This window comes from Pongo abelii, chromosome 2 (genome assembly GCF_028885655.2).
Source record: "Pongo abelii isolate AG06213 chromosome 2, NHGRI_mPonAbe1-v2.0_pri, whole genome shotgun sequence".
Lineage (NCBI taxonomy): Eukaryota > Metazoa > Chordata > Mammalia > Primates > Hominidae > Pongo > Pongo abelii.
In genome coordinates, this window is record NC_085928.1 from 11758342 (window position 1) to 11782637 (window position 24296).

Below are 24296 nucleotides of genomic sequence, written 5' to 3' on the forward strand. Positions count from 1 at the left end.
GAATCTGACAATTATGTGTCTTGGAGTTGCTTTTCTCGCGGAGTATCTTTGTGGTGTTTTCTGTATTTCCTGAATCTGAATGTTGGCCTGCCTTGCTAGATTGGGGAAGTTCTCCTTGATAATATCCTGCAGAGTGTTTTCCAACTTGGTTCCATTCTCCCCGTCACTTTCAGGTACACCAATCAGACGTAGATTTGGTCTTTTCACATAGTCCCATATTTCTTGGAGGCTTTGCTCATTTCTTTTTATTCTTTTTTCTCTAAACTTCCCTTCTCACTTCATTTCATTCATTTCATCTTCCATCGCTGATACCCTTTCTTCTAGTTAATCGCATCGGCTCCTGAGGCTTCTGCATTCTTCACATAGTTCTCGAGCCTTGGTTTTCAGCTCCATCAGCTCCTTTAAGCACTTCTCTGTATTGGTTATTCTAGTTATACATTCTTCTAAATTTTTTTCAAAGTTTTCAACTTCTTTGCCTTTGGTTTGAATATCCTCCCGTAGCTCGGAGTAATTTGATCGTCTGAAGCCTTCTTCTCTCAGCTCGTCAAAGTCATTCTCCTTCCAGCTTTGTTCCGTTGCTGGTGAGGAACTGCGTTCCTTTGGAGGAGGAAAGGCGCTCTGCTTTTTAGAGTTTCCAGTTTTTCTGCTCTGTTTTTTCCCCATCTTTGTGGTTTTATCTACTTTTGGTCTTTGATGATGGTGATGTACAGATAGGTTTTTGGTGTGGATGTCCTTTCTGTTTGTTAGTTTTCCTTCTAACAGACAGGACCCTCAGCTGCAGGTCTGTTGGAGTACCCGGCCGTGTGAGGTGTCAGTCTGCCCCTGCTGGGGGGTGCCTCCCAGTTAGGCTGCTCGGGGGTCAGGGGTCAGGGACCCACTTGAGGAGGCAGTCTGCGCATTCTCAGATCTCCAGCTGCGTGCTGGGAGAACCACTGCTCTCTTCAAAGCTGTCAGACAGGGACATTTAAGTCTGCAGAGGTTACTGCTGTCTTTTTGTTTGTCTGTGCCCTGCCCCCAGAGGTGGAGCCTACAGAGGCAGGCAGGCCTCCTTGAGCTGTGGTGGGCTCCACCCAGTTCTAGCTTCCCGGCTGCTTTGTTTACCTAAGTGAGCCTGGGCAATGGCGGGTGCCCCTCCCCCAGCCTTGCTGCCACCTTTCAGTTTGATCTCAGACTGCTGTGCTAGCAATCAGCGAGACTCCGTGGGTGTAGGACCCTCTGAGCCAGGTGCGGGATATAATCTCCTGGTGCGCCGTTTTTTAAGCCCGTCGGAAAAGCGCAGTATTCGGGTGGGAGTGACTCGATTTTCCAGGTGCCGTCTGTCACCCCTTTCTTTGACTAGGAAAGGGAACTCCCTGACCCCTTGTGCTTCCCGAGTGAGGCAATGCCTCGCCCTTCTTCGGCTCGCGCACGGTGCGCGCACCCACTGACCTGTGCCCACTGTCTGGCACTCCCTAGTGAGATGAACCCGGTACCTCAGATGGAAATGCAGAAATCACCCGTCTTCTGCCTAGCTCACGCTAGGAGCTGTAGACCGGAGCTGTTCCTATTCGGCCATCTTGGCTCCTCCCCCACTTGTTATTTCTTTTACATTTTTTTCTTAGCGGTTGCCCTGAGGATTATAATCAGCACCTGGGTTTATAATAATCTTGTTTGGATCAATAACAACTTAATTCCAACTTGATTTATGTGGTTGTCTTTAAATTGGATAAGAGTAAAAAGAGTTACTAACAAAAATGTGTTTATACTTAAAAAAAAAAAATCTGTCTAGGTGGTTACCTTTGCCGATGCTCTTCCTTCTTCTGTGTGGATTCAAGCTAGTGTCTAGGATCCTAATTCGGCCTGAAAGACTTTCCTTTAGGGCAGGTGTGCTGGGGACGAATGCTCTGTGTCTGTTTATCTGAAAATCTCTTAATTTTGCCTTTACTTTGAAAAGATAATTTTGCTAGTTAAGAATTCTTAGGTGACAGCTTTTGTTCTTTGAGCACTTTGATGCCATCTTGTTGCCCTCTGGCTTCTATTTCTGATGAAAAATGAGCTGTTAATCTTATAGAGCAGTGGTCCCCAACCTTTTTGCCACCAGAGACTAGTTTTGTTGAAGACAATTTTTCGATGGACTGGGGCGGAGGGGAGGCACTGGTTTGGGGATGAAACTGTTCCACCTCTTCATCAGGCATTAGATTCTCATAAGGAGCACACAACCTAGATCCCCTGTGTGCACAGTTCACAATACAGTTTGAGTTCCTATGAGGATCTGATGCTGCCGCTGATCTGACAGGAGGGGGATCCTGATCAGGCAGTGATGCTTGCCGGGAGCCGCTCACCTTCTGCTGTGTGGCCCAGTTCCCAACAGGGGTTGGGGACCCCTGCTCTGAAGGATCTCTTGTACATCATGAGTTGCTGTTCTCTTCCTGCTTCTAAGATTCTTGGCAGGTCTTGGTGTGCTCTCTCGGAGTTTACTCTACTTGGAATTTGTGGAGCTCTATGGATGTGGAAATTAATGTTTTATGACATCAGGAAAGTTTTTGCCCGTTATTTTTCAAATATTCTTTCTGCCTTCCCCCTTTTCAACATTTATATTGTTATGCTTGATATTCTTCCATAGTTCTCGGAGGTCCTGTTTCTTTTTTTATTCTTTTTCATTTCCATTCTTCATACTGAATAATCTCTCTTGATTTATCTTTTAGTTCAGCAATTCTTTATATTCTCCCTGCTCAGATCAGCCATTTGCTCTTCTAGGGAATTTTACATTCCAGCTCTTGTACTTTAGAACTCGTGAATTTCTATTTGGTTATTTTTAAAAATAATTTTTATCTGTATATTGATACTCTGTATTCAAGTAGACATCATTCTGAAGCTTTCCTTTGCTTCTTCCAGTATGGTTTCTTAAGTTCTTGGAACATATTTAAAACAGCCAATTCAAAGTTTTAGCCTCCTTCAGGGACAGTTTCTGTTAATTTTTTTTTAATGGGCCATACTTATTTCTTGGCATGTCTCATTTTTGTTGTTGAAAACTAGACCTTTAACAGCATATAACGTGACAGGTGTGGAAATGAGATTCCCCCCTTCCCAGGATTTGCTGTTGCTGCTTGTTGTTGTTTGCATAGTGATTTTTCTGGACCAATCCTGTAAACATCCTCCATTCTCTGTTGTATGTGGCCATGGAAATCTCTGCCCAGTGCCAACTGATGACCAGTTACAGATTTCCTTGAACTCCGTGCCTGGAACTCCAAGCCGGGAATGAGTGTGCCTCCCAGTCTTTACCCAGGGGCTCTGTGTGCACACTGGGTACATCCAGTCTGGTGCTCACCAGAGCTTCCCCAGCCTTTACCTGCTGCTTGTGCAAAGTGTCCAGGAGGTACAAACTTGGAGCCTTCCTAGGAATTTCCTGAGTGTGTTTCTAGCCATGGGTGTGGCACTATCCATTGGTGGCCTATTAGGTTGGTGTGAAAGTAATTGCAGTTTTTGCTGTCAAAAGTAATAGCAAAAACTGCAATTACTTTCGCACCAACCTAATAGATTCCCAGAGTGTGCGGGAATTTTTCGAAACCCCTGTTGACATCCCCTTCCTCAGCTTTTCCTTTTAAGTGTTTTCATTAGTCTGTTGTTCACCCCAGCTGGTAGCCACTGTGCCTATAATTGTTTTCTACTAACTTCTCCCAGGGCAAAAGGTTTTGCACCAGCTGAACTCCAAGTGGGGTTAAATATAGACAGCCCTCCAAGTGGGGTCTTCCAGGGATCTCCAGATGGATGAAAAAATAATTCTTTGGGCATGGGGACTTAAAAGAACTCTAGCCTTGTCATGCCCTTCAGGCTGCTGGCTCTCACTGCAGTTGTAGGCTGTCAATTTTCAAGGCTAGGGCAGAGCTGGAGAGGGTAGTGGGACCAGGCAAGTTAGAATGTCACCAGCATCTTGAATGTTACAAAGTGATCTTTCTTGCTGAGAGCAATTTTTCTTGAGTAGGTACTCCTGGATGCCTTGAGCCTTTGGTATCAGTAAGAGTTCTGAAAAAGATGATTTCGACAGTTTTTGCTGTTTTTTTAAAATTGCTTTTATAGGAGAGAGAATTTTCAGAGGCCCTTTTTTGCTGACTTCAGCCTATATATGTTTGTGCTCTTCTGTATGTTTTGTGCTCACATATGTGCATATTAAACAACAAACTATTGTAAATTGGGGTGCAGGAGGCTGGTGGAGCAGGTGCTGAGTAAGGGCTGTGGGTTGGATGGGACCATGCCAGCCTGGGGCTGGACAGATGCCTGAGGCTCCTTGGGTGTTAGTGCCATGGGAATCAGGAACTTGGCCTACAACTTTGTGTCTCCCACTGTAGGGCTGCCAGGCACCCAGCTGTGCCCAGATGGATGGGACAGAGACCCGGCAGCGGAGGCTGGACAGCTGTGGCAAGCCAGGGGAGCTGGGGCTTCCTCACCCCCTCAGCACAGGAGGACTCCCTGTAGCCTCAGAAGATGGAGCTCTCAGGGCCCCTGAGAGCCAAAGCGTGACCCCCAAGCCACTGGAGACTGAGCCTAGCAGGGAGACCGCCTGGTCCATAGGCCTTCAGGTGACCGTGCCCTTCATGTTTGCGGGCCTGGGACTGTCCTGGGCCGGCATGCTTCTGGACTATTTCCAGGTAAGAGGGAACTAAATGAGGACAGGGAGGGGGACACTGCCGAACGTCACCTATAGAGTAGGCACCTGCTTGTAAGGTTGAGCTTAAAGGTTGTCGGGCAGTCCTCTCAAAAAGCTATTTTTTTTTTCTGTATGTTGGGCAAGATTCTTTTAGTCTCTGGTGACAGAGACTAAATTTAACCCAAGTTAATCTTCAGTAGACAATTTATTAGCCCATATGATTGATGTAGACCAAAACTTACTTAATCATTTCCGTTCTGATGTACTTTGAAGTTTAACAACTGTGTCAGTCAGCTACTGCTGCCGTAACAAAGTCCCACACACTGGGGGAGCTTCAACAACACACATTTATTTTCACACAGTTCTAGAGGCTGGAAGTCCAAGATCAAGGTGTTGGCAGCGTTGGTTTCTCCTGTGGCCTCTCCTTGGCTTGCAGATGGCTGCCTTTTCTCCGTGTCTTCGCGTGATCTTTCCTCTGCATGTCTCTGTCCTAATCCCTCTTCCTAAGAGGACACCCATCAGATTGGATTAGGGCCCACCCTAATGACCTCATTTTAATTTAATTACCTCTTAAAGGCAGTGTCTCTAAGTGTAGTCTCATTCTGAGGTACTGGGTGTTAGGACTTCAACATACGAATTTTTGCAGGGACATAATTTAGCCTATAACCACTTAAAAAACAAATGCTGCAGTGAATCATCTTGACATAAATCATTGTATACATTTCTGAATAAATTGGTAGGATAACTTGTTGCTTGTAGAATTGCTGGGTAAAGAGCATGTGCGTTTGTGGCTCTGATGGAGATCACCCAATCATCTGCTTAGTGGTGCAGGGGTCCGACCCACAGACCCTGACCCAGCGACAGATGAGACATGTACATTGACACAGATATTTTGCCTGTCAATCCAGCTAAGGGGCTCTGCTCTGAGTCTGCAGCATCGCCCCATAAGCTGGCAAATTTCATATTTATTTAGTACAGATTAAATGACAAAGGCTTTGAGTCAACACACCTGTGGGTAATTAATTTGGTTGCCCCCCCACCAGAGAGAGCAGTCCTACAGGTGATCAAAGGTTTGTCTTAGGACCACATGAGTAAACAAGCTATTTAGATAAACTCCCCCACGTTCCCTTGTTATTTGTTCTTCTGCTATCAACTCAAGGTAAAGAGGATTAGGCTGCCTTCAGCTAAATCTTTTACTGAAGCTATGCAACACCCCGGCCTACTGAGAAGGTTTGTGACTATTTCCTATAACTATCTTTATAATTTTTCCCACTACCCTGACTGAACTCCCACATAGTTGTAGGATGTTGTACTTCCTCCAGTACCACAGGGAAATGCTTGTTCCCAACACTCATCAACGCAGGTTTTTTCAACCTTTTTGATCTTTAGTAATCTGCCATCTGGAAATTGCATTTCATTGTATTAATTTAATTTCTCTTGATGCCTAACAAGTTATCCCAAAACTCATGCATTATATTAAGCATGTGTGTATCCCAATAATACACACATGGTTCATATAATAGCATGTATTATCTCGTGGTTAGTGTGGGTAAAGAATCCAGGTGAAGTTTAGCTGGCTTTTCTGCTTCATGGTCTCTCCTAAGGCTGTGGCACCAGCCCAGCTCACTTAGAGGGTGACATTCCTGGCAGATACTGGACTGCGAGCCTCAGTTCCTCACTGCTGTTGCCCAGAGGCCCCCTCAGGTCCTCTCCATGTGGACATCTCCATCATGGTGCCTGCCTCATCAGGGTACAGTCCAAGACGGAAAAATAGTCTGCTGGCAAGACAGATATCACTGTCCTCTGTAACCTAGTCATAGAAGCGGCATGGCCTTGCTTCTGTTGGTGAGAATCAGGTCACCAGGTTCAGCCACATTTCAGGGGAAGCAATTAGCTAAAAGTATCAGTACCAGGAGGCGGGGTCGGGGGCCTTCCTCCAGGGCTGCTGCCTGCTGTGGCATTATGGTGTGATCTGTGCTTCTTATTATGAGTGAGAGAGGTTGAGGATCTTGATATTTCTATTTATATTCTTTGTTCATTTTTCTTTGGGGTGTTTTTCTGTTTTCTTATTGATACCTAGGGGCTTTGTGTATATTAAGGAAATTGATCATTTCATTGTGACGTGGATTATAAATGTTTCCTATTTTTTTTCCGTTTATCTTTTGACTTTGCTTTTGGTGGCTTTTTGCTATGCATTCATTTTTTAAAATGCAGTCTCAGTCATCTTTCTTCTAAGGCTCTGAGCCTATGCCTTCCTTAGAAACGGAGGCTGCTTTTTATACAGGTGCCCATCTGCCCGTGTGCGTGCACAGGGCAGCACATATTAGAGACTAGGGATGTGTTCCCATGAAGAAGAAAAACTCTCTGCTACAAGTCTGCTTTCTTTTCATTGCATATATGAGAGGTTCAAAGTGGGTGTACACAGCTGTCGTGCTGGTCTGCATCGGTTTGTTGGCTGGTTAGTGTTCAGTTCAGTGCAAACATTTCAAAACTGGAAGCTTTTCATTACAGTGCTTATATTCAGCTCCTCTTTAAAACTCAGAAGATTTGGCAACATGTGGTTTTTGTATCAGTTTTATATCGCTGTGTTCCACATTACCACAAATTTAACAGCTTAAAATAGCACCCGTTGATTAGCTCATAGTTCTGTAAGGCAGAGGGCAGGCATGGTATGGCTGGGATCTCTGCTCGGGGTCTCAACAGCTGAAATCCACATGCTGGCCAGGATGCATTCTCTTCATGAGGCTCTGGGGGAACATCCACTTCTAAGCATAGTCCTGTCTTCAGAACTCACCTCCTGGTGCTGTGTTCCTCCCTGAGGCTGAAGGACTGCAGTTCCATTTCCTTGCTGGCTGTCAGCCAGGGGCTGCACTTCACTTCTCGAGGCCACTCCTATGTCTTGCCATGTGGCCCTTCCATCTTCAAAGGCAGCAGTGGAGAAACCTCCCTTGAGTGAAATCCCTCTCTGACTTCAGGAAGCGCCTGCTCCCTTTAAAGGGTTTACCTGATGAGGCCAAGCTCCTCCAAATTAATCTTTCTGAAATTCCACCAGGACTCCTCACTGGAATGCGTGGAGCAGGCAGGAATGGCAGCAGTCTCCAGAAACTGATCCAGTCCTGGGCTCTGTGGGTGGACTGGGATGAGCATTGTGTGCATGTGCCAGGAAGAACGGGGGTCTCCAGGCAAGCTATGGCCTTACAGAGACACCGAGCAGTCTAGAAAGGCCAGGAGGGCAAGAGGGCTGGCTGGAGGGGCATTCCATGTGGGCAGAGAGAGAAGACTGGGGATGCGGGAGGAGGTGAGAGCAGCCTGTTTTAATTGCCTCCTCTTTACTCTGCTGGTGAGGGCGGGGTGTCCTGCCCTAGGGTTATGGGGATGGTGGACACTCAACACCTGGCTCTGGACAGGTGAGGACCACGGCAATTTGTTAGTCCTCATACCAATCACCCAGGCAGGAGGATGCTGCACACCTTGCAGGGCCACTGGGGAGCAGAGTGAGCCAGCAGGGGGTGTGGGGGGCAAGATTTGTCATAACAAGAGAGTGGGAAACCTGCCCTCCATTCCTGACTATATGCGTAATTCCACAAAGTGGCAGAAACTGAAGCGTGCTCCTCGGGGATGTGGAGGGACAGTTCCTGCCCTGAGATAAGGAGGCTCTTGGGCTGGGAGCCTCATCCACAGGAGCAGAGTCAGGAGGGGAACGCACTGATCATATTATCTTGCTTTCTCCAGGTGTTGAGGCAGCACTTCATAGTTTTAGGCCTTACCCCACCATTGACCCCTTGATGCCTCAATGCCAGCTTAAGTCTTGGTGGTGACTGAGACTTCCAGGGAATAGAAGAGCCTCTCCAGGCAGCAGCGTAGACCCTTGGCCAGGAGGGAGAGTACCATGTGGTGCCCTTGTCCAGGAAGGGCAACAGAGGGATTTGGTGTCCTGGGTATGGGGAGTATGTGTCCCCGGGGGGGGTTGGGTCTGGCTTAATCAGTGCCTATGACAGTGGTGACACCCAATGGAGGTCACTTTGCCACCTGTCACTTCATCAGAGTTGAAGTGAGGGGCCCATGTGCCTCCTGCTAACCCTGGCTGCCTGTGGCCCACCCAGGAAGTAGAGGCTCCACTGGGTGCTTCCTGCAGAGCTGGTGCTCTATATTTCAAGAAGGAGATGAGGGCCTTGGCCACCGTCGGCCATGTCTGAACCTTAGAGAGGATCAGGAGTGACTGGCTGAGGCCTTGTGTGTGGCTGTAGTATATGTGTAGGCATTTGTTACCCTGTTTTATGTTTTGTGTGTCAGTGAGGCAGGAAATTCCCAGAGCTCTCTACCCCCAAGTGGGGCATCTTTGAGGCCCTGGGCCAAGAGCCTGTGCCCAGGTGCAGAGGGAGCCACCAGCAGGCCAGGGCGCCTGTGCTGTTGATTGCCTGATGCTTGGCCGCTGCGCTGACCCTTGGAGGTTTGCTCTTTATCAGGGACTTCCTGGTTAAGATGGGAAGCAGCAGCCTTCCCCTGAGCTCCCTTGCATATTACATGGCAGCACCCTCCATGAAGCCTATAGCTCCTACCGTGAATGGCCAGCCCATCTCAAGGGGCCTTGGGTAGCCAAGGGGCCCAGGGAGGGGTGACTCCTCTGGCACCATGGCATCTGGCAAAGGACTGAGGACAGGGGAGACCACCCATCCTGCAGGTGGCATATGCCAGAGAGCCCAGGTTTGGCTCCATTCTATTTTTAAGGAGACCTCAATAGCTGTACTGAGCTTGGGGGTGCCACATGTGAAGGCATAATGGGCAGTGGGAATGGAGGGTCACAGGCACAGTGTCTGTGAGAACCTATGCTTCCAGGAGAGCCCAGCATGTGTCCAGCAGCTACTCCTCTGATGGTGCACAGTGCAGGGTGGAGGAGAGCATTTCCCTGGATCCGCGGCCCCTAGACAACTTAAGGCCATCAGCCTATAGACTCCAGGGCTTGAGGGGAGGTTGCTAATGCCCCTCTCTTCCATGAAGGCGTTCGTGGGGACACTAATAAGAGTGACTGCTGATTTTAACTTGGGCAGATCCTAGAACCTTTTGTTGGAGTGGCCTGTTTGAGTTGGCTTGCTTTGCAGATGACAGCATAAATGGGCATAAGTAAAATTTGTAGATGAGAAATATGTTGCTTCGAATACCCAAAAAGAACTAAAAGATATTGGAGACTTGTATTAATGTTGTGGATGCTGAGAAGGTTAATAGTTCTTTTGTTGCAGTGTTGGAGATGGCTCTCAGTTTACCAAATAATTTTCAGGCATTTAACCAAGGTGCCAGGCCTCGCACCACATGTGGGGTGATGGCCCCCTCTCTCATTGTGAGTGCCTTTGTGTGTTACTTGTATGCCCTTAATGAGTGTGTTAAAAGATCCTCTGTGGAGGAGGGCATCATCAGTGTAATGTAACTGTGCTCCTGAGAAAGGCAGATGCAGGGGAGACCTTGGCCACATGACTCTGATGGCAGAGCTGCGGAGGTCCCCGTGGGGAGCCTGGAAAAGGTATCTAGTGTCCCTTTAGAGGTGAAGGCCAACTGTGTCTGAGAGGCTGGTGAAATAGGCACTGAACAGAATGTATTAGCCAAGTCTGTAGCAGCAAAGTACCAGTTGATTTGGATGGAGTCAGTGATTTCAATAATATTCGGTATTGGATGTGGGGGTCTGAATGGACAGGGTCATGCCATTAAGGTGGTGGTAATCCACCAGGAGGTACCCTTTTGTTCTCTCCAGGTTTAGGAATGAGCCATATTGGCCTGTGTAAAGGAGAAGCAGGGGGATTGACATACCCTTTTTAAGTCTCACATAATAAGTTTCCCTCCTTGAAGGTCCTATTGTAATTTGCATTGGGTAGTATTAACTGTTTTAATGGTGAGCAGGGGAGGGTCTGTGGAGTCTCATCTTGTCAAGCCAATTTGTAAGTCAGACCAGGTGGCAGGAGTGCCAGGGAGCACCCACCAGACTCACACCAGCCTGTAGTCAGTTAACAGTGGTTCTTGTCATGGGGGCAAAAACAACTCTTTAGGGTGGGAGGAGATGACAGAGCCCAAGAGAGACAGCAGATGTTCAAGCCAGCAATTGGCAGTTGCATCCCAACTGGCTGTGTGGGCTTGTTAGCAAGCGAAGAACAGACAGGGAGAGCTGGCCAGGTGTCCTCAGTCACGGTGGGCCCATCTGTCTGTTTGTGAGCCAGTTGTTATGGTCACCTCCTCTTCACCTCATCAATGAGGGAGGGGGTCTCACCCTTGGGTTAAGGGTATGGTGAACCCTTGGCACCCAGGCCTGGACAGGTGAGGGCCACAGCAGTTCATTCATTCATTCATTCATTCACTCATTCAGGCAGCATATACTGTGTACCTGTGCCAGGCAGACACCCCTGCCCTCATGCCGCTCACACAGCAGGTTCTGGGGTCAACGTTGATAGCAGTGAGGGCCGTGTGCTCCAGCAAGTGGTGGGAGTGGCCCTGCGGAGGGAGGCCAAGAAGATCCCCCTTCCCCAGGAGGAGGTGTTGCAGAGGAGGCAAGAGAGGCTGCTTGGAGACAGTGTGGTAGCAGGCCAGCCTGGCAGGGGGTGGACAAGTCTTTCATCTTCACCTGTGGGTGGGTTCTGCCAGTTGAGATCAGAAGCAGAAAATAAAGAAGAACCTTAACAGTTATTTAAAATTTAATTGGCCTGATCTGTGAGACCTGAACAAGATGAGGGAAGAATTCATGCCTGTAAGAATGACCAACTGACCCAGAACCTGCCAAGGGTCAAGGTGACCCTGAGAAATGAATTGGATGCTGCGTTGGAAACTGCTCCTGGTAAACAAGCAGTTCCCACTGCAGTGTCAGAAATGTACTCCAGAGCCCCTGCCCACGCTCTGTGGACCCTCCCCTAAAAACACACCCCAGTAAGAACGAGGCAGTGGGCAGAGATCAGTGGTCCTCAGCGTTCTGATCCTGTGGTCTTTGTGGGGCCTGGGCGGCCTGTTGCAGAAGCTCCTCAGGTGGTCCTGGTGCCTCTGATTGGTGAGCACCACTGATCTTGTGCCACTTGCTCATGCTGTGGGCTGTGGGGTGGGCTGGAGGCCCAGAGAAGGTCACACAGAAACCGCCGGACCCGGCTTCCACCTGCTGCTCCGTGCAGCTGGAATCTAGTTCAAGCTCTTTGAGATTTTTCTGCTGTGCTACTGAGCTATTTTTGAAACCACACTTTTGATTTTCTGGATTATAACCCAGTGAGCTGTGTTGACATGTTTTGTTCTCAGGTTTTCACAGGAAAGTCATTTTTCTTATATAATTACTTTATTTGCTTTTGATAGTTTATTTATAAAAGCAAACAATCACAATTGTCAGAATAGACAGAAAATTATAAAATAAAGATTACTTATGAACCCACCACCCAAAGGCAACTACTGTTAACATTTTGGTATATATCCTTCTGAATGTTTCACTGTGTGCACGTGTGTGTGTGTGTGTGTGTGTGTGTGTGTGTGTGTGTGTGTGTGTGTATCCTTCTCACTTTTTTTTTGAGATAGAGTTTCGCTCTTGTTTTCCAGGTTGGAGTGCAATGGCATGATCTCAGCTCAGTGCAACCTCCACCTCCCAGGTTCAAGTGATTCTGGTGCCTCAGCCTCCCGAGTAGCTGGGATTACAGGCATGCGCCACCACGCCCAGTTAATTTTTGTATTATTAGTAGAGATGGGGTTTCTCCATATTGGTCGGGCTGGTCTCGAACTCCCAACCTCAGGTGATCTGCCCACCTCGGCCTCCCAAAGTGCTGGGATTACAGGCGTGAGCCACTGCACCCGGTCTCTCACTCAGTTTTTAAACAGATTTGAGAAACATTTTTGTAATGATTTGTAACTTACTTGATCAGACACCTCTTTCTATATGAGAGTATGCAAATGGTTGTTTATTTCTGCATCTCCTGTGCTGATGAGGGTGGTTCCAGGATTCACTGTGTATGATTATACGTTGTGCAATGATGTTTGACCACGTCCAAAACTATGATGACACTGTAAGAGGTGCTGACACCTGAAGGAAGTGATCACCTGTCTGGGGGCTGCTCAGCTGTATGCCTTGGGAATGTGCATCCCACAACAGGCCTTGAGCAGCCAGGGAAACTAGGCCAGCCTTAAAGACAGAGGACTCTGTCTTTAACCAGGTGATGCCTTTAAACCAGTAACTTTCTGCAACACTTCTCTCAGAATCAGGCCGTTTCTCTCTGCCTCCTGCCGGTTCAATCTCCTGTTTGAACAAACTGATCCTAACCATGGATGACGGGCAGCAATGGGGTTGGCAGGCAGGAGTAGCAGCCCAGAAGCTGAGGGTCTTGGCCTGCCTTTGACACTAACTTGCTGTGTGATCTTGGGAAACTGTTCATTTTCTTCATTTGCAAAACAGAACGCTATAGTTCCTGTGAACATCCCAGTGCTGTTGTGAAAATGACAGAATGTGAGAGAGCTCTGAGAAATACAGAGTGCTGCACAAGGGAACAAATGGGCATTCCTTCATCCATTTGCAGTGACTGAGTGTTACGGGCATTCCTTCATTCATTTGCAGTGACTGTTTGCGTGTGGCCAAGTCTGCTCTGTGCCCTCGTTATGCCCTGGGTTTGCTTCAGAGCACTTGTCACAGATCATCATTTATTTATTTCTTTTTTTTTTTTTGACTATCTGATAACCTGTGTTCATTCTGCTCACAGTGTACCCTGGCATTTAGGGCGGAGGCTGGCAATTACTAGGCCCTAAGTACTGATCTGTGGAATGGAGCCATGGAGAAATCCCCAAAATTGCAGCAGTGAGAAGGGCTGTGTTCTCAGGATGGGTGCGTGCCAGAGAGGGAGAGCAGATACACCTGCATTTCATGCTTCTGTTATGCAAAAGTGGGACCAGTCTTCAGGGAGTTTCAGAGAGTAAGTTGGGAATTCTGGGGAAAGAGCTGTTAGGCTCTGGCTGAGAGGAGGTGCCTCAGCTGGCCACGAGGCCTGGCAGACGTTTGGCCTGGGTGATGTGTTGGCCTGCAGCAGAGGGGAGGAGCATGGGCATGGCCCCTGTGAGGGTTGTGAGAAGCTCCCTCTGCAGCTGCAGCATATGACCGTGTACTTGAAAGAAGGAGGTTCACGTGGATGTGTCTTTCCAGATTGCAAGGGGTCCGGATGCTTCTTTCTCAGGCAGTGTGTTGACCGCCATGGAGGATGTGCAAGCAAGGGCCATCCTCACAGTGCACCTGTGGGTTGTGCCTGTGAAGAGCACACACTGGTTTTGTGAGGAGACAGATTAGAGGGACAAAGGGCCATGGCGAAGGCAGCGTCTGTGGGCGGGAGTGGGGGACAGCTGTGGGAGAGGTGTGGGGACAGGCAGAGTGGATGTGGGACTGAGATGGTAGGGGCTCAGAGTGAGGCTTGCATTTCTGGCAGAACCTTTCCTTGAGGCAGGCCACTTGGGAGAGGCAGGCTTGGAAGTGGCAGTCCTGAGAGACTGGAGGAGTGAGACACATGCTCATCCCTACCAGAGCCTAGGTATATGATCTGAAAGCTCAGAGAAGAGGTCTGGGCTGAAATAGCGAGATCACGGATGGGGAAGAGATTCCCCAAATGCAGTTAACTATGGCTACATAACAAAGGACACCAAAGCTTAGCAGTTCGTTTAAAGCCAATTATTGTTTGATGCCGAATCTACAGGTTGAGCAGAGCCCGGTGAGAAAAACCGCCTGCTCTGCGTGGTGGCTGTTGGGCCAGCCCAAGACGGCCCACTCATGTGCAAGGCTGGGCTGTGGGCAGGACCCTGGCATACGGCCTCTATGTGTGACCATGTGGTCTTCCTCACAGCAGAGTAGCTGGGAACATGAGCAGCCCAAGAGATAGGACATAGAAGTTGTCAGTTTCTTAAGATCCATGCCCAGAAACTGACTGCCACAGGGCATCTCTTCCACTTTGTTCTCTCGGTTAAGCTGTGGGGACAGAGGGAAGAGGGGGACAGAAACTCTAGCTCTCAGTGGGAATTGTGCTGGAGTTTAGGACCCGTTATGCATTGCTCCTATGAGGGGTTTAAAAATATCTGTTGAATGAATGAGTAAATGAAGGGTGTGCATGAAGACGCAGTGCAAGAAATATTGGGGGCATGAGGGGAACAGGTGCTGGAGAAATTCGTCTGGAGTTCAGTGGCAGGGACAGCCTTGGGGAGGCCGGTAGGATCCACACTGGGGAGGGCAGTGGACTCCAGGCCGGGGTCTGTACTTGAGCCTAGGATAGGCTGTCCAATGGGAGAACCAGATAACGTGCCCACTAGGGTGACAGTTTAGGTATGGGAGTGGAAGTGAGGCCTAGACCCGACCGCAGTGCTGGATTCAGCTGGTGTGAGTCTGACCCCCAGCTTCGTGCTTCTGCCTGCCCCAGCCTGCCCTCAGACCTGAACATTCTGTTCCTGGTGCCTGTGGAATGCGCAGAGGACACACCCAACAACAGAACCCCAGGAGTCAGAAGTGGCTTCCCAGCCCCTTCTCCTTCTCTGGGTGAGGAGGGGTCAGCAGGGCCAGTCTGACCTTTGTAGCTGAAGAAAGCGAGGCCACTTTGTAAGCATGTTTATGAGACTTCCAGGCCATGGAGGGAGAACAGGCCTGCGTTTTCTTCTGTGAACACAGCTTCCTGTGGCCATGAACCCCCTGGCTGGACACAACTTGAGATGACCCAGGGCGTGGCTTCCTGCTTAGGGACCCATAGACTGCTTGACCTTGAGGAATAAAACTCGAGGTCTGTAGAGCTGGCCCGAGGAGGCAGTCCCTCTGTGCTGATATCTCCCCAGGCCCTCCTCTGCCAGGAGGGGAACAGCCCAGGACACTTGTACAGGGCAAGGTGGCAGCAGACCTAGGTGTGGGCACTCACCAAGGCCAGGCACCACGTGGGCTCCAGCTCTGTCCAGCCCAAGCCAGTATGGACCGGCCTGCTGGGCTGCTGATTGCTGTCAAGGCCAGTGCAGAGGGACCATGAGCCTCCATGGCAGGCCGGCAGAGGGAGGTCCTGGCAGACACACAGCCACTGTCTGAGGAGAGCCTGACCTTCAGGGAGGGACAGCAGGGCCTGGCAGAGCCTCTGTAATGAGGCCCTGAGTCACACTGGCCTTTGTTCCTCACTCATCTGTGCTGGCCCTCAGCCAAGGGGCTGTTGGGGAACTCTCTGCAGGCGCAGGGCACCTGGTGACTGGGAAGCTTCTGTTTGTGTGGACTTCTTGGGAAGAGCGTCCTGGTGTGGGCCAGGAGGAGAGGACTGGAGCACTCCAGGCTCCGACTTCGTGCTCCTGGGATCGTGGTGCATTGCCTGGCCATGGTGGTCACCCAGCTGAATCTGGAGTTTTGCTTTCAGGGCAAGAAGCTGCGAGGCTTCAGCTGTGAGCTCACCCGGTCCCTACATGGGGTCTTGCCTGAGTCTTTCTTCACCATCATGTGCCAGGTCGTGATGCCCATTCTGCTGTCCGGCTTGTGCATGATGACGGCCGGCCTGGTGATGAACACCGTTCAAGTGCGTACTGGGTGTTTGGGGGATCGGGGTGGGAGATACACAGACTGGGTCTCCTGGCACCACAGATAGGGCAGGCTGGAGACATGAGGGGCCTCCACAGTGGGAGGGCAGCCCTCAACCTGCCCTTGCTGCTTGAGCGTCCCGGGTGTCAGTGAGGCTGGCAGGAGGGACCTCCAATGCTGAGACCTCGGCATTAGAGATTCGCAGAATGATGGAGGTTTGTCAGAACCTTAGCCTGCGTGTGCCTCCTCAGCCCAAGGAGCTCAAACCGCCTTCCTCCCAGTGCATGTGGGCTCAGGAGGCAGAGTCTGCCACTCACCAGTGGAGGGGATTTTTAGTCACACTGTTCTGCCTCGATTTCCCCATCTGTAAAATGGGGATAATGAAATCCCCCACCTCACAGAACTGTGAGGACCAGATGACTGAGTCTGTGTGCTGTGGTCCCTGTCGGGTGGGGGCATGGCCGCTGTGGGCAGAGCTGCGGTGTGCCCAGCTCGCAGCATGCTGGTGTCGCCCCTGGTAAAAAAGGACAAGGTTTGGAGCCCGGGGGTGCAGGTGGGAGGGCCATGGCGGTCTCCCTGCGGTGGAGGCATGTGCTGAGGGAGATTCGCTTGTCACAGTCTGTTTCTCCCCTAGCATGGTTCAGGCAGCGTATTGGAATCATTGAGAGGTTTGTGCTATCTGTCAACTGAAACATTTCGTAGAGGCAGTTTGGAAAAATTGGAAAATACACCCAAGCAATGGAGGAAGGCTGTCCCCTCATCTCTATCACCGCTGCTGTGGACCTTTCAAGACAATTTTCTATGTACATATAAACATATACATATATGGTTTATACTATGCAGTTTTGCTTTTTGTTTTTTTGAGACGGAGTCTTGCCCTGTCGCCCAGGCTGGAATGCAGTGGCGTGATCTCGGCTCACTGCAACCTCCGCCTCCTGGGTTCAAATGATTCTCCTGCCTCAGCTCCCAAGTAGTTGGGATTACAGGCGCCCACCACCACGCCTAGCTAATTTTTTTGTATTTTTAGTAGAGACGGGGTTTCACCATGTTGGCCAGGCTGGTCTTGAACTCCTGACCTCGTGATCCACCCACCTCAGCCTCCCAAAGTGCTGGGATTACAGGCGTGAGCCACCGTACCTGGCCCGCAGTTTTGCTTTTTAATCTGTAAATATAAATTTAAAATTTCAACCCAGAAGGACACCCCAAATAGCATTTCATGTTCCCGAGTGTACACAGCACCTCCTTCCTAATGGCCACTCAGAGTCTTTCTGTGCCCCTGGGTCCAAGTTGGAGAGGGGCAGTCTGTACCCACCAGGCCACCCAGCCTCCTAATGTGAGCTCATGATGCCTCCTAGGTGGCTTCTGCTTGCTTGTCTCAGTTGATGGGACACTCATCCCCTTTTGGGGCTGGAGTGGCCTTTTGCATCCTGGCCAGCCCCCCATTAGAAAGCCTGTGCTTCTGTGGGCTTGCAACCTGAATACCCACTTGTTCCCCCAATAGCCTCATCCTAGAGCTGTGCTGAGAGCTTATCGCTCCTTCCCTGAGACCACCCTGCCGATGCTGGGGAGAGAGACTGTCAGGCGTTCCGGAGGGCTGGGCAGGGAGTGGGGGCCACAAGCAGGTGTTTGCCTGTGAAGGAAGAGGGAGCAGTCATTCTTCCTAGGGGTCAGGGGATCTGCAGAGGAGCAGGACAATTTGATTTGGACTTTAAAGGTAATGTAGCAATTTCCAGGATGCCCTGAAAAGACGTGAACATTCCAAGCAGAGGGATTTGTGTGCAAAGATATGGGCAAATGATAGTGTGCATTTGTGGAAAGTGAGAGACAGGGGTGGCTGCTGTCATGGGGACAGTGATACTGGGCAGGAGTGAGGGGCTCTGTCTATTCTGCCCAGAGGGTGTGCTGTGCACTGAGTGTAGCAGGTGTTTGCTTTATGTTAAAATGAGTGTCTTGCTGGTTTTATTGAAGGGTAGCATAGACATGTAGGAGAGCACATAACTCCTGTGTGCAGCTCCATGGACCACCTCAAGGTACAGGGGCGTTTGCATCCCTACCTGGGGCATCCCCAGCAGAGCCCCAGCAGAGTCCTCTGTGCTCAGCCGTCTCAGCCCCACCTCTGACTCCAGTGCTGTGGGTTTGCGTTGACTGTTCTTGACATATGCTTGTGTGTCTTTGGGGTTCATAGGACTTATGTGTTAGGTATACTCAGGAGAGGAGTTGGCAGTGAAGGGTTACAGGTGGCCGAGTGATGGGGTCATATTTGTGCCACAAAACTCACCCCAGGCAGTGGTGTCAAAGATGACCCCGAGGGTGAGACCGGAGGAGCAGGGGAGAGCTGGGGGACTGTGGGCAGAGTTCAGAGCCCCTCAAGTGCAAGAATCATTATTTCTGATGATTTCAGCCTCCCTAGTGACCGATATAGGCATCTTTACAGTGTTGCTGGAGAGGGCGGTGGCAGAATTTAAAAGTTGTGAAGACTTGAGTGTCAGATTGGTGAAAAGAAGGCGTTGAGTCCTGGCTGGCAGAGCAGGAAGGACACGGGTGGCAAGGAGAAGTTTGGAGATTTGGGGTTTGAGGTACTTGTGGGGTGTCCAGGGTTCAGCCAGAGTTGGATGGGCAGATCTGATGCTCACAGAGACTTCTGAGCCATAGACATTGGGAGGCACCCGCACAAGCCCAGGGTATCAGTCAGTGTATTTGCTATTGGCTGCAGGTAACAGGAAACCTAAATCAAAGGGACTTTAAAAACAAAGACACTTATTATTTCTGTAAAGAAGTCTAGAGATGGGACAGTGCCAGAATTGGTTAATTACTGGATTAACAGTGTCACCCAGTATTTTTTCACTTTACGTTTGTATTAGTTTGCTAGGACTGCCATAACAAAATACCACAGAGGAGGTAGCTTAAACAATAGAAACTGATTTTTTTCCACACTTCCGGAGGCTGGAAGTCTGAGATGAAGGTATCGGCAAGGTTGGTTTTTGAGCTTTGCAGATGGCCCTGTGTCTCCACACGGTCTTCCCTCTGTATATGTCTAATTTCCTCCTCTAATGAGGATGCCACTCACACTGGGCTAGGACCCACCCTCATGACCGCATTTCAACTTAATTATCTCATGAAAGACAGTATCTCCAAATACAGTCATGTTTTGGTACTAGGCATGAGGACTTCACCATACGAGTTTTGGGGGACACAGTTCAGCCAGTGTCCGTAGACTTTGGTCCCGTCACGGTTGTGTGGTACCCGATGTGACCAGGCCGGACTTCTCAGACCTCACTGACCAGTCATAGCAACAGCTGGCAAGGAGGATGGGACTACCATGCATCAGGATTCAGCTTCCCCCCGCGTCTCCCGCCTAGGCTTCCTGCTGAAAGCCCCGGGAGCATGGAGCAGGTGGGGTGGCTGCTAGAAGATAGTGCTGTGTGTGCAGTGGAAGGGTACTCGAGCTGCGGAAGGGAGAGGGTGTGGGGAGAAAGAAGAACTGAAGAGAAAGCAGGAAGGAAGGTTGGTATTAACATGGTCAGGAGGAAGAATAGGGGCTGAGACGGGGTGGATAATGAGGTTGGCACAGGACTGGGGGGTGGAGGCCCAGAGGCCAGGGGAGAGGGTACAGAGCTGTGCCTGTCAGCAGGTGCTTTATCCGTGGAGTGGGGGACAGTGCCACCCTGCAGGGAGAGCAGCAGATGGGGCTTACCCATCAGGAGGCCACCACTTCCTTTAGGGAGACAGTGAGAGCCATAGAGTTGCAGCACTGAGGGTGATGGGTGAGAACAGGCACTTGTTCAGAGGTAGTAGTGCTCAGAGAGCAGGAGGAAGGCTGCTGGGTGGGGCAGGCTGAAAGGAGGGGTTTGCTGTGACTTTGGAGTTGGTGGGTGCCGGGTCTTGGGTATAGGCAGAGAGAGTGCCCATGAGCACGCTGGGCTCCACAGGAGGTTAGGGAGGGTGTGGGTGGTGGTGCCCGAAGGCCAGCTGGGGAGTACATGATGGCCTTGGTTCCCCTGCTGAGGACGGAGGCCCACCCTATGTGGAGGGGTGTGCAGGCTGAGAGGACAGCTGCACAGAACTGTGGCCAGATGCCACCAGGAGACTGTGAGGTGTGGGAGGACACCCTCCCTGGTGGCATTGTTTTCTTCTCAAGTTTTAAGAGAGGGCAAACTCAGAACTCCATCAGAGCTGGAACTGGATTCTGAATTCCACAGCCTGGTAGATAAGGAACAGGAAGAAACTAAACAGTGCTCATCTTCCTTGGTCTGAGAGCAGAAAGGAGTCTTAAAGGGCCTCTGGCCTGATCTCTTCACCTTCACGCCTGGTCAGGCCCGTTGCTGGGCAGCTTGTGGATGACTGTCCAAGTCCCTAGAGGCTGGGTGGATTTGCACATCTTTACACAGCTCTTGCCTTGTAGGGGATGGACAGGGCCTAGATCCCAGGCTGCCTTTCTCCTTGATGACAAAGCAGGGATTTGTTTCCAGGTCTAGAATTCCAAAACCAGGAGAAGCTTCTAGTGTTAGGCGTCAAAGATCTCTGCAGCAGCCACACAGGCAAAATAAATCAGTAGGATCAGATGGGGCATTAAAACTGATTTAGGGGAACATCTAATTGCACGTTAAACAGTTAAGAATTGTTTTCACCTCTACCAATAAATGTTTTCTCTTCCATTTTCCTTGAAGCATGAATCCCTTTCATCTGTCTTTAAAGTTATTGATTTTTCTACTTTTAATGGGATAGAGGCATATTCTATCTGTTTTTAAAAACCCTGAGCCCCACAGGGTGCTCAGTGGCAGCGTGCACACAGTCCCTGGACCTGGGGGCAGAGGGAGGCAGGGCCTGCATGGCCTGTGTGAAGATCCTTGATCCCTGGTAGAGGCAGGGCCCTTCCTCAGCCCAGCCGTCTTGCAGGTGTTTCTAAGCCTCCCCATTCATGAGAAATTCCCCAACTTTCTCATCCGGGACCTGTGCATGCCTCTACAGAACCCATGGTGCAGAGCACATGCAGCATGGCTGCCACCCGCTGGCCTCCAGCCTGGCCCAGCCCCCAGTGTGCTTACGGCCACTGATGCCGATTTAGTGAACAGCACTAAAAGGTTTTCACAGCTTTCATTTATTTCTGTTTAGTTTAAAGCCATTTAAGAAACTACTTAGTCCTATTTGTTCATTTTATAGGGAGTGAAAAGTGACTTGCTGAAGGTTCTCTCAAGAAATTTCCAGAGATTTGCTAACGTGTGTGTTTGGCTTATCTCCTTACTGTTTCCCTACCAGCACTGGCCTGTGTTTGTGGAGGTGAAAGACCTTTTGACGTTGGTGCCGCCCCTGGTGGGCCTGAAGGGGAACCTGGAGATGACGCTGGCATCCAGACTCTCCACAGCTGTAAGTGGACACCTGGACATTCGAGGCGGCCACAAAGTGGGGCAGGCTCGTCCCTACCACCTGGTCTCCCCTGGCTCGTGGGCGGTGGGTTGGATTCTCCAAAACAGTGGATATTTCTGGGTTTTGTTACCTCATGATGCTGTCCCTTGTCCCTCTGCCAGCCCAACACCTTGGCTTTCCACTACCAAACTGGACGACTGAGGGATGTGCACAACCCTGTTTGCCCCTGTTCCTCCTTTGACCTAAATGTCAGTGGGTGCCATGTGCCCCGAGTCTGCACACCGCCCTGCCACCCACATCCACCTGGACCCTGAGCTTAGCCCCATCACACATTCACACAGAAGCCACGACAAGCAATGCAGACCTGATGGAGGGTTCCATGGAGGAGACAGGAAGGGTTTGTCACCCAGGTTAATAACCTTTCTCAGTGGCTTCTGCTCCCCAGAATGGCTCCCTGAATGCTTGATCACTGGAGGTGTCTTCTCTGGGCTCTTGAACCAACACAGTTCCTAGCTTTGCCAGCTCTTCTCACACCTTCCCAGCTATCCCAGGAGACTGCAGCTTTTTCCCTTCTACTACACAGAATGGTTTCTCCCTTTCTCTGATGCCCATGTGATATCCTGTGGGTGACAAAGACTGTGGCAAGAAGAGGTCGTGGTGTGTTCAAGGAACTGAGAGGACAGCAACATAGCTATAGAGTAGAGGGCAGGTGGGGTGGGAGCAGGGGGCTGCCGAACATGAGGCTGAAGAGATAGGTGAGGTGCAAGTGGCCGAACAATGGCCCCAAAGATAACCAGGTCCTAGTCTTGGAACCCGTGGATGTTAACTTATAGAGAAGAGGCCCTTGCAGAGGTGACTAAGAGAAGCCCCTTGGGATGGGAGATTGTCCTGGATTATCCAGATAGACCCAGTGTAACCACAGGGGTCCTTATAGAGAGGAACAGAGGGACGTTTCAGACAGGAAAAAAGGCCATGTAGTGGAAGCAGCATAAGAGAGGAAAGATGCTGTGCTCCTGGCTTTGACGACAGAGGAAGGGCCGTGAGCCAAGAGATGGAGCTCTGTGTGCTGGGAAAGAGAAGGAGACAGATTCTCCCCTAGAGCTTCCAGAGGGAGTGAGGTTTTGATTTTGACCCCTTAAGACTCATTTCAGACTCCTGTCCTCTAGAACTCTTAGAGGATAGGTTTCTTTTGTTTTAAGCCACTAAGTTTGTTACAGCAGCGAGAGGAAACTAACACATGGGGCCAGATCATGTGGAGCCTTGTGGGATGTGGAAATGTCTGAGCAGCTGGTAACATGATACAGCTACACACATGCACACACAACCCATGTATACACATGCATATGTGTGTGCACAATTGTTTTGGTCAGTGTTTGGGAGGGAAAAAAATGTTGATAGTAATCTCTGCCATGGAGGCATTTCAGGTGTTTGTTTCATAGTGCTTAACTGCATTGTTTTTTTTTTTTGAGACAGTTTTGCTGTGTTACCCAGGCCAGAGTCCAGTGGCATGATCTCGGCTCACTGCAACCCCTGCCTCCTGGACTCAAGTGATTCTCATGCCTCAGCCTCCCAAGTAGCTGGGATTATAGGTGCGTGCCATCACACCCGGCCAGTTTTTGTATTTTTAGCAGAGGCAGGGTTTCACCATGTTGGTCAGGCCGGTCTTGAGCTCCTGACCTCAAGTGATCTGCCTGCCTCAGCCTCCCAAAGTGCTGGGATTATAGGCATGAGCCACCGTGCCCAGCCCGTAACTACATTTTAAACACTTCTCTACAATGATCGTATCTTAGTGTTTTAATTCTCTTAAAATATGTAAAACATGAGAGGAAAGAAAGAACTATTAATGTAATTCTTGAAGTTCTGACCTCATGATCCACCCACCTTGGCCTCCCAAAGTGCTGGGATTATAGGCGTGAGCCACTGCGCCTGGCCATATTAATGTAATTCATTACAACAGTCTGTAAAAGGAGAGCAGACACAGTATCATCGCAGTAGAACCTTCAAAGGTTTTACTTTCTTTTTTTTTCTTTTTTTGTTTTTTTTTAAATCAGTCTTAAGGTATAAGTTGGTAACAATAAAAACAGAGGGTTTAAGTGTGCAGGTGAATGACTTTTGACGAATACATACACCTGTGTAGCTGTGACCCTAGTTGAGACACAGAACATCTCCATCTCCCTGGAAAGTTCTTATTGCTGTTGCAGCCCACTCCCCTACTCCATACCGGCCCCCTCTGATCTACCTTCAATCTCCATCTATTAGTTTTGCCTTCAACTCCCATATGTGACTTACAAAGATACTCTTAGTGCAACTTGAAACAGAAGAATATTTTATTTATGTTGTTCTGTGTATTCTGGCTAGCATAATAAACTAGGAAAAGAAAGTAAGAGTCTTAAATATTGGAAAGGAAGAGAAAAACTTATTTTATTAGTGATATGCTTGCCTTCTTGGAAAATCTAAGCAAATCACTTAGAAAACTGTAAAACAAACAGTGAAGTGGGCCAGTTTCAAAACATCTAAATGAAATAAAATGTGTACATTAACATACGTAAGCATGTCTCTATACACTCCCGTACACACTGGAAATAGTCGTTTATAAGGTATAATTTAAAAAGAGATTCCCTTCAAACTATTAACCAGTTTTTAAATAGTTTCAGAATAATCCTCAAAACAAAATGGGCAAAACCTATACAAATAAACTACAAAGCTTTGTAAAGAGAAAAAAATTTGGAGAGAGATGAAGTTCCTGAATGGCAAAAGTTAATGTTGTAAAGTTATCAGTTCTCTTTCTTTTAGCTT

General features: G+C 49.4%; 1 protein-coding gene across 3 annotated transcripts in view; it reads left to right on the top strand.

The window, feature by feature from the left end:
- The window catches only part of SLC41A3 (solute carrier family 41 member 3), an 83899-nt gene that overhangs the window by 17740 nt on the left and 41863 nt on the right, over positions 1 to 24296 (top strand). The window contains exons 1-3 of one of the 3 annotated variants that reach the window (XM_054551337.2): positions 15127 to 15369; positions 15979 to 16134; positions 21393 to 21500. In XM_054551337.2, the coding sequence (XP_054407312.1) occupies positions 16057 to 16134; positions 21393 to 21500 (186 nt within the window). In that variant the 5' untranslated portion in view covers positions 15127 to 15369; positions 15979 to 16056. Of the gene's footprint in view, positions 1 to 4325; positions 4626 to 12513; positions 16135 to 21392; positions 21501 to 24296 lie in introns of those variants that run through there. The other 2 variants (XM_054551335.2, XM_054551336.2) reach the window with 2 other exon arrangements.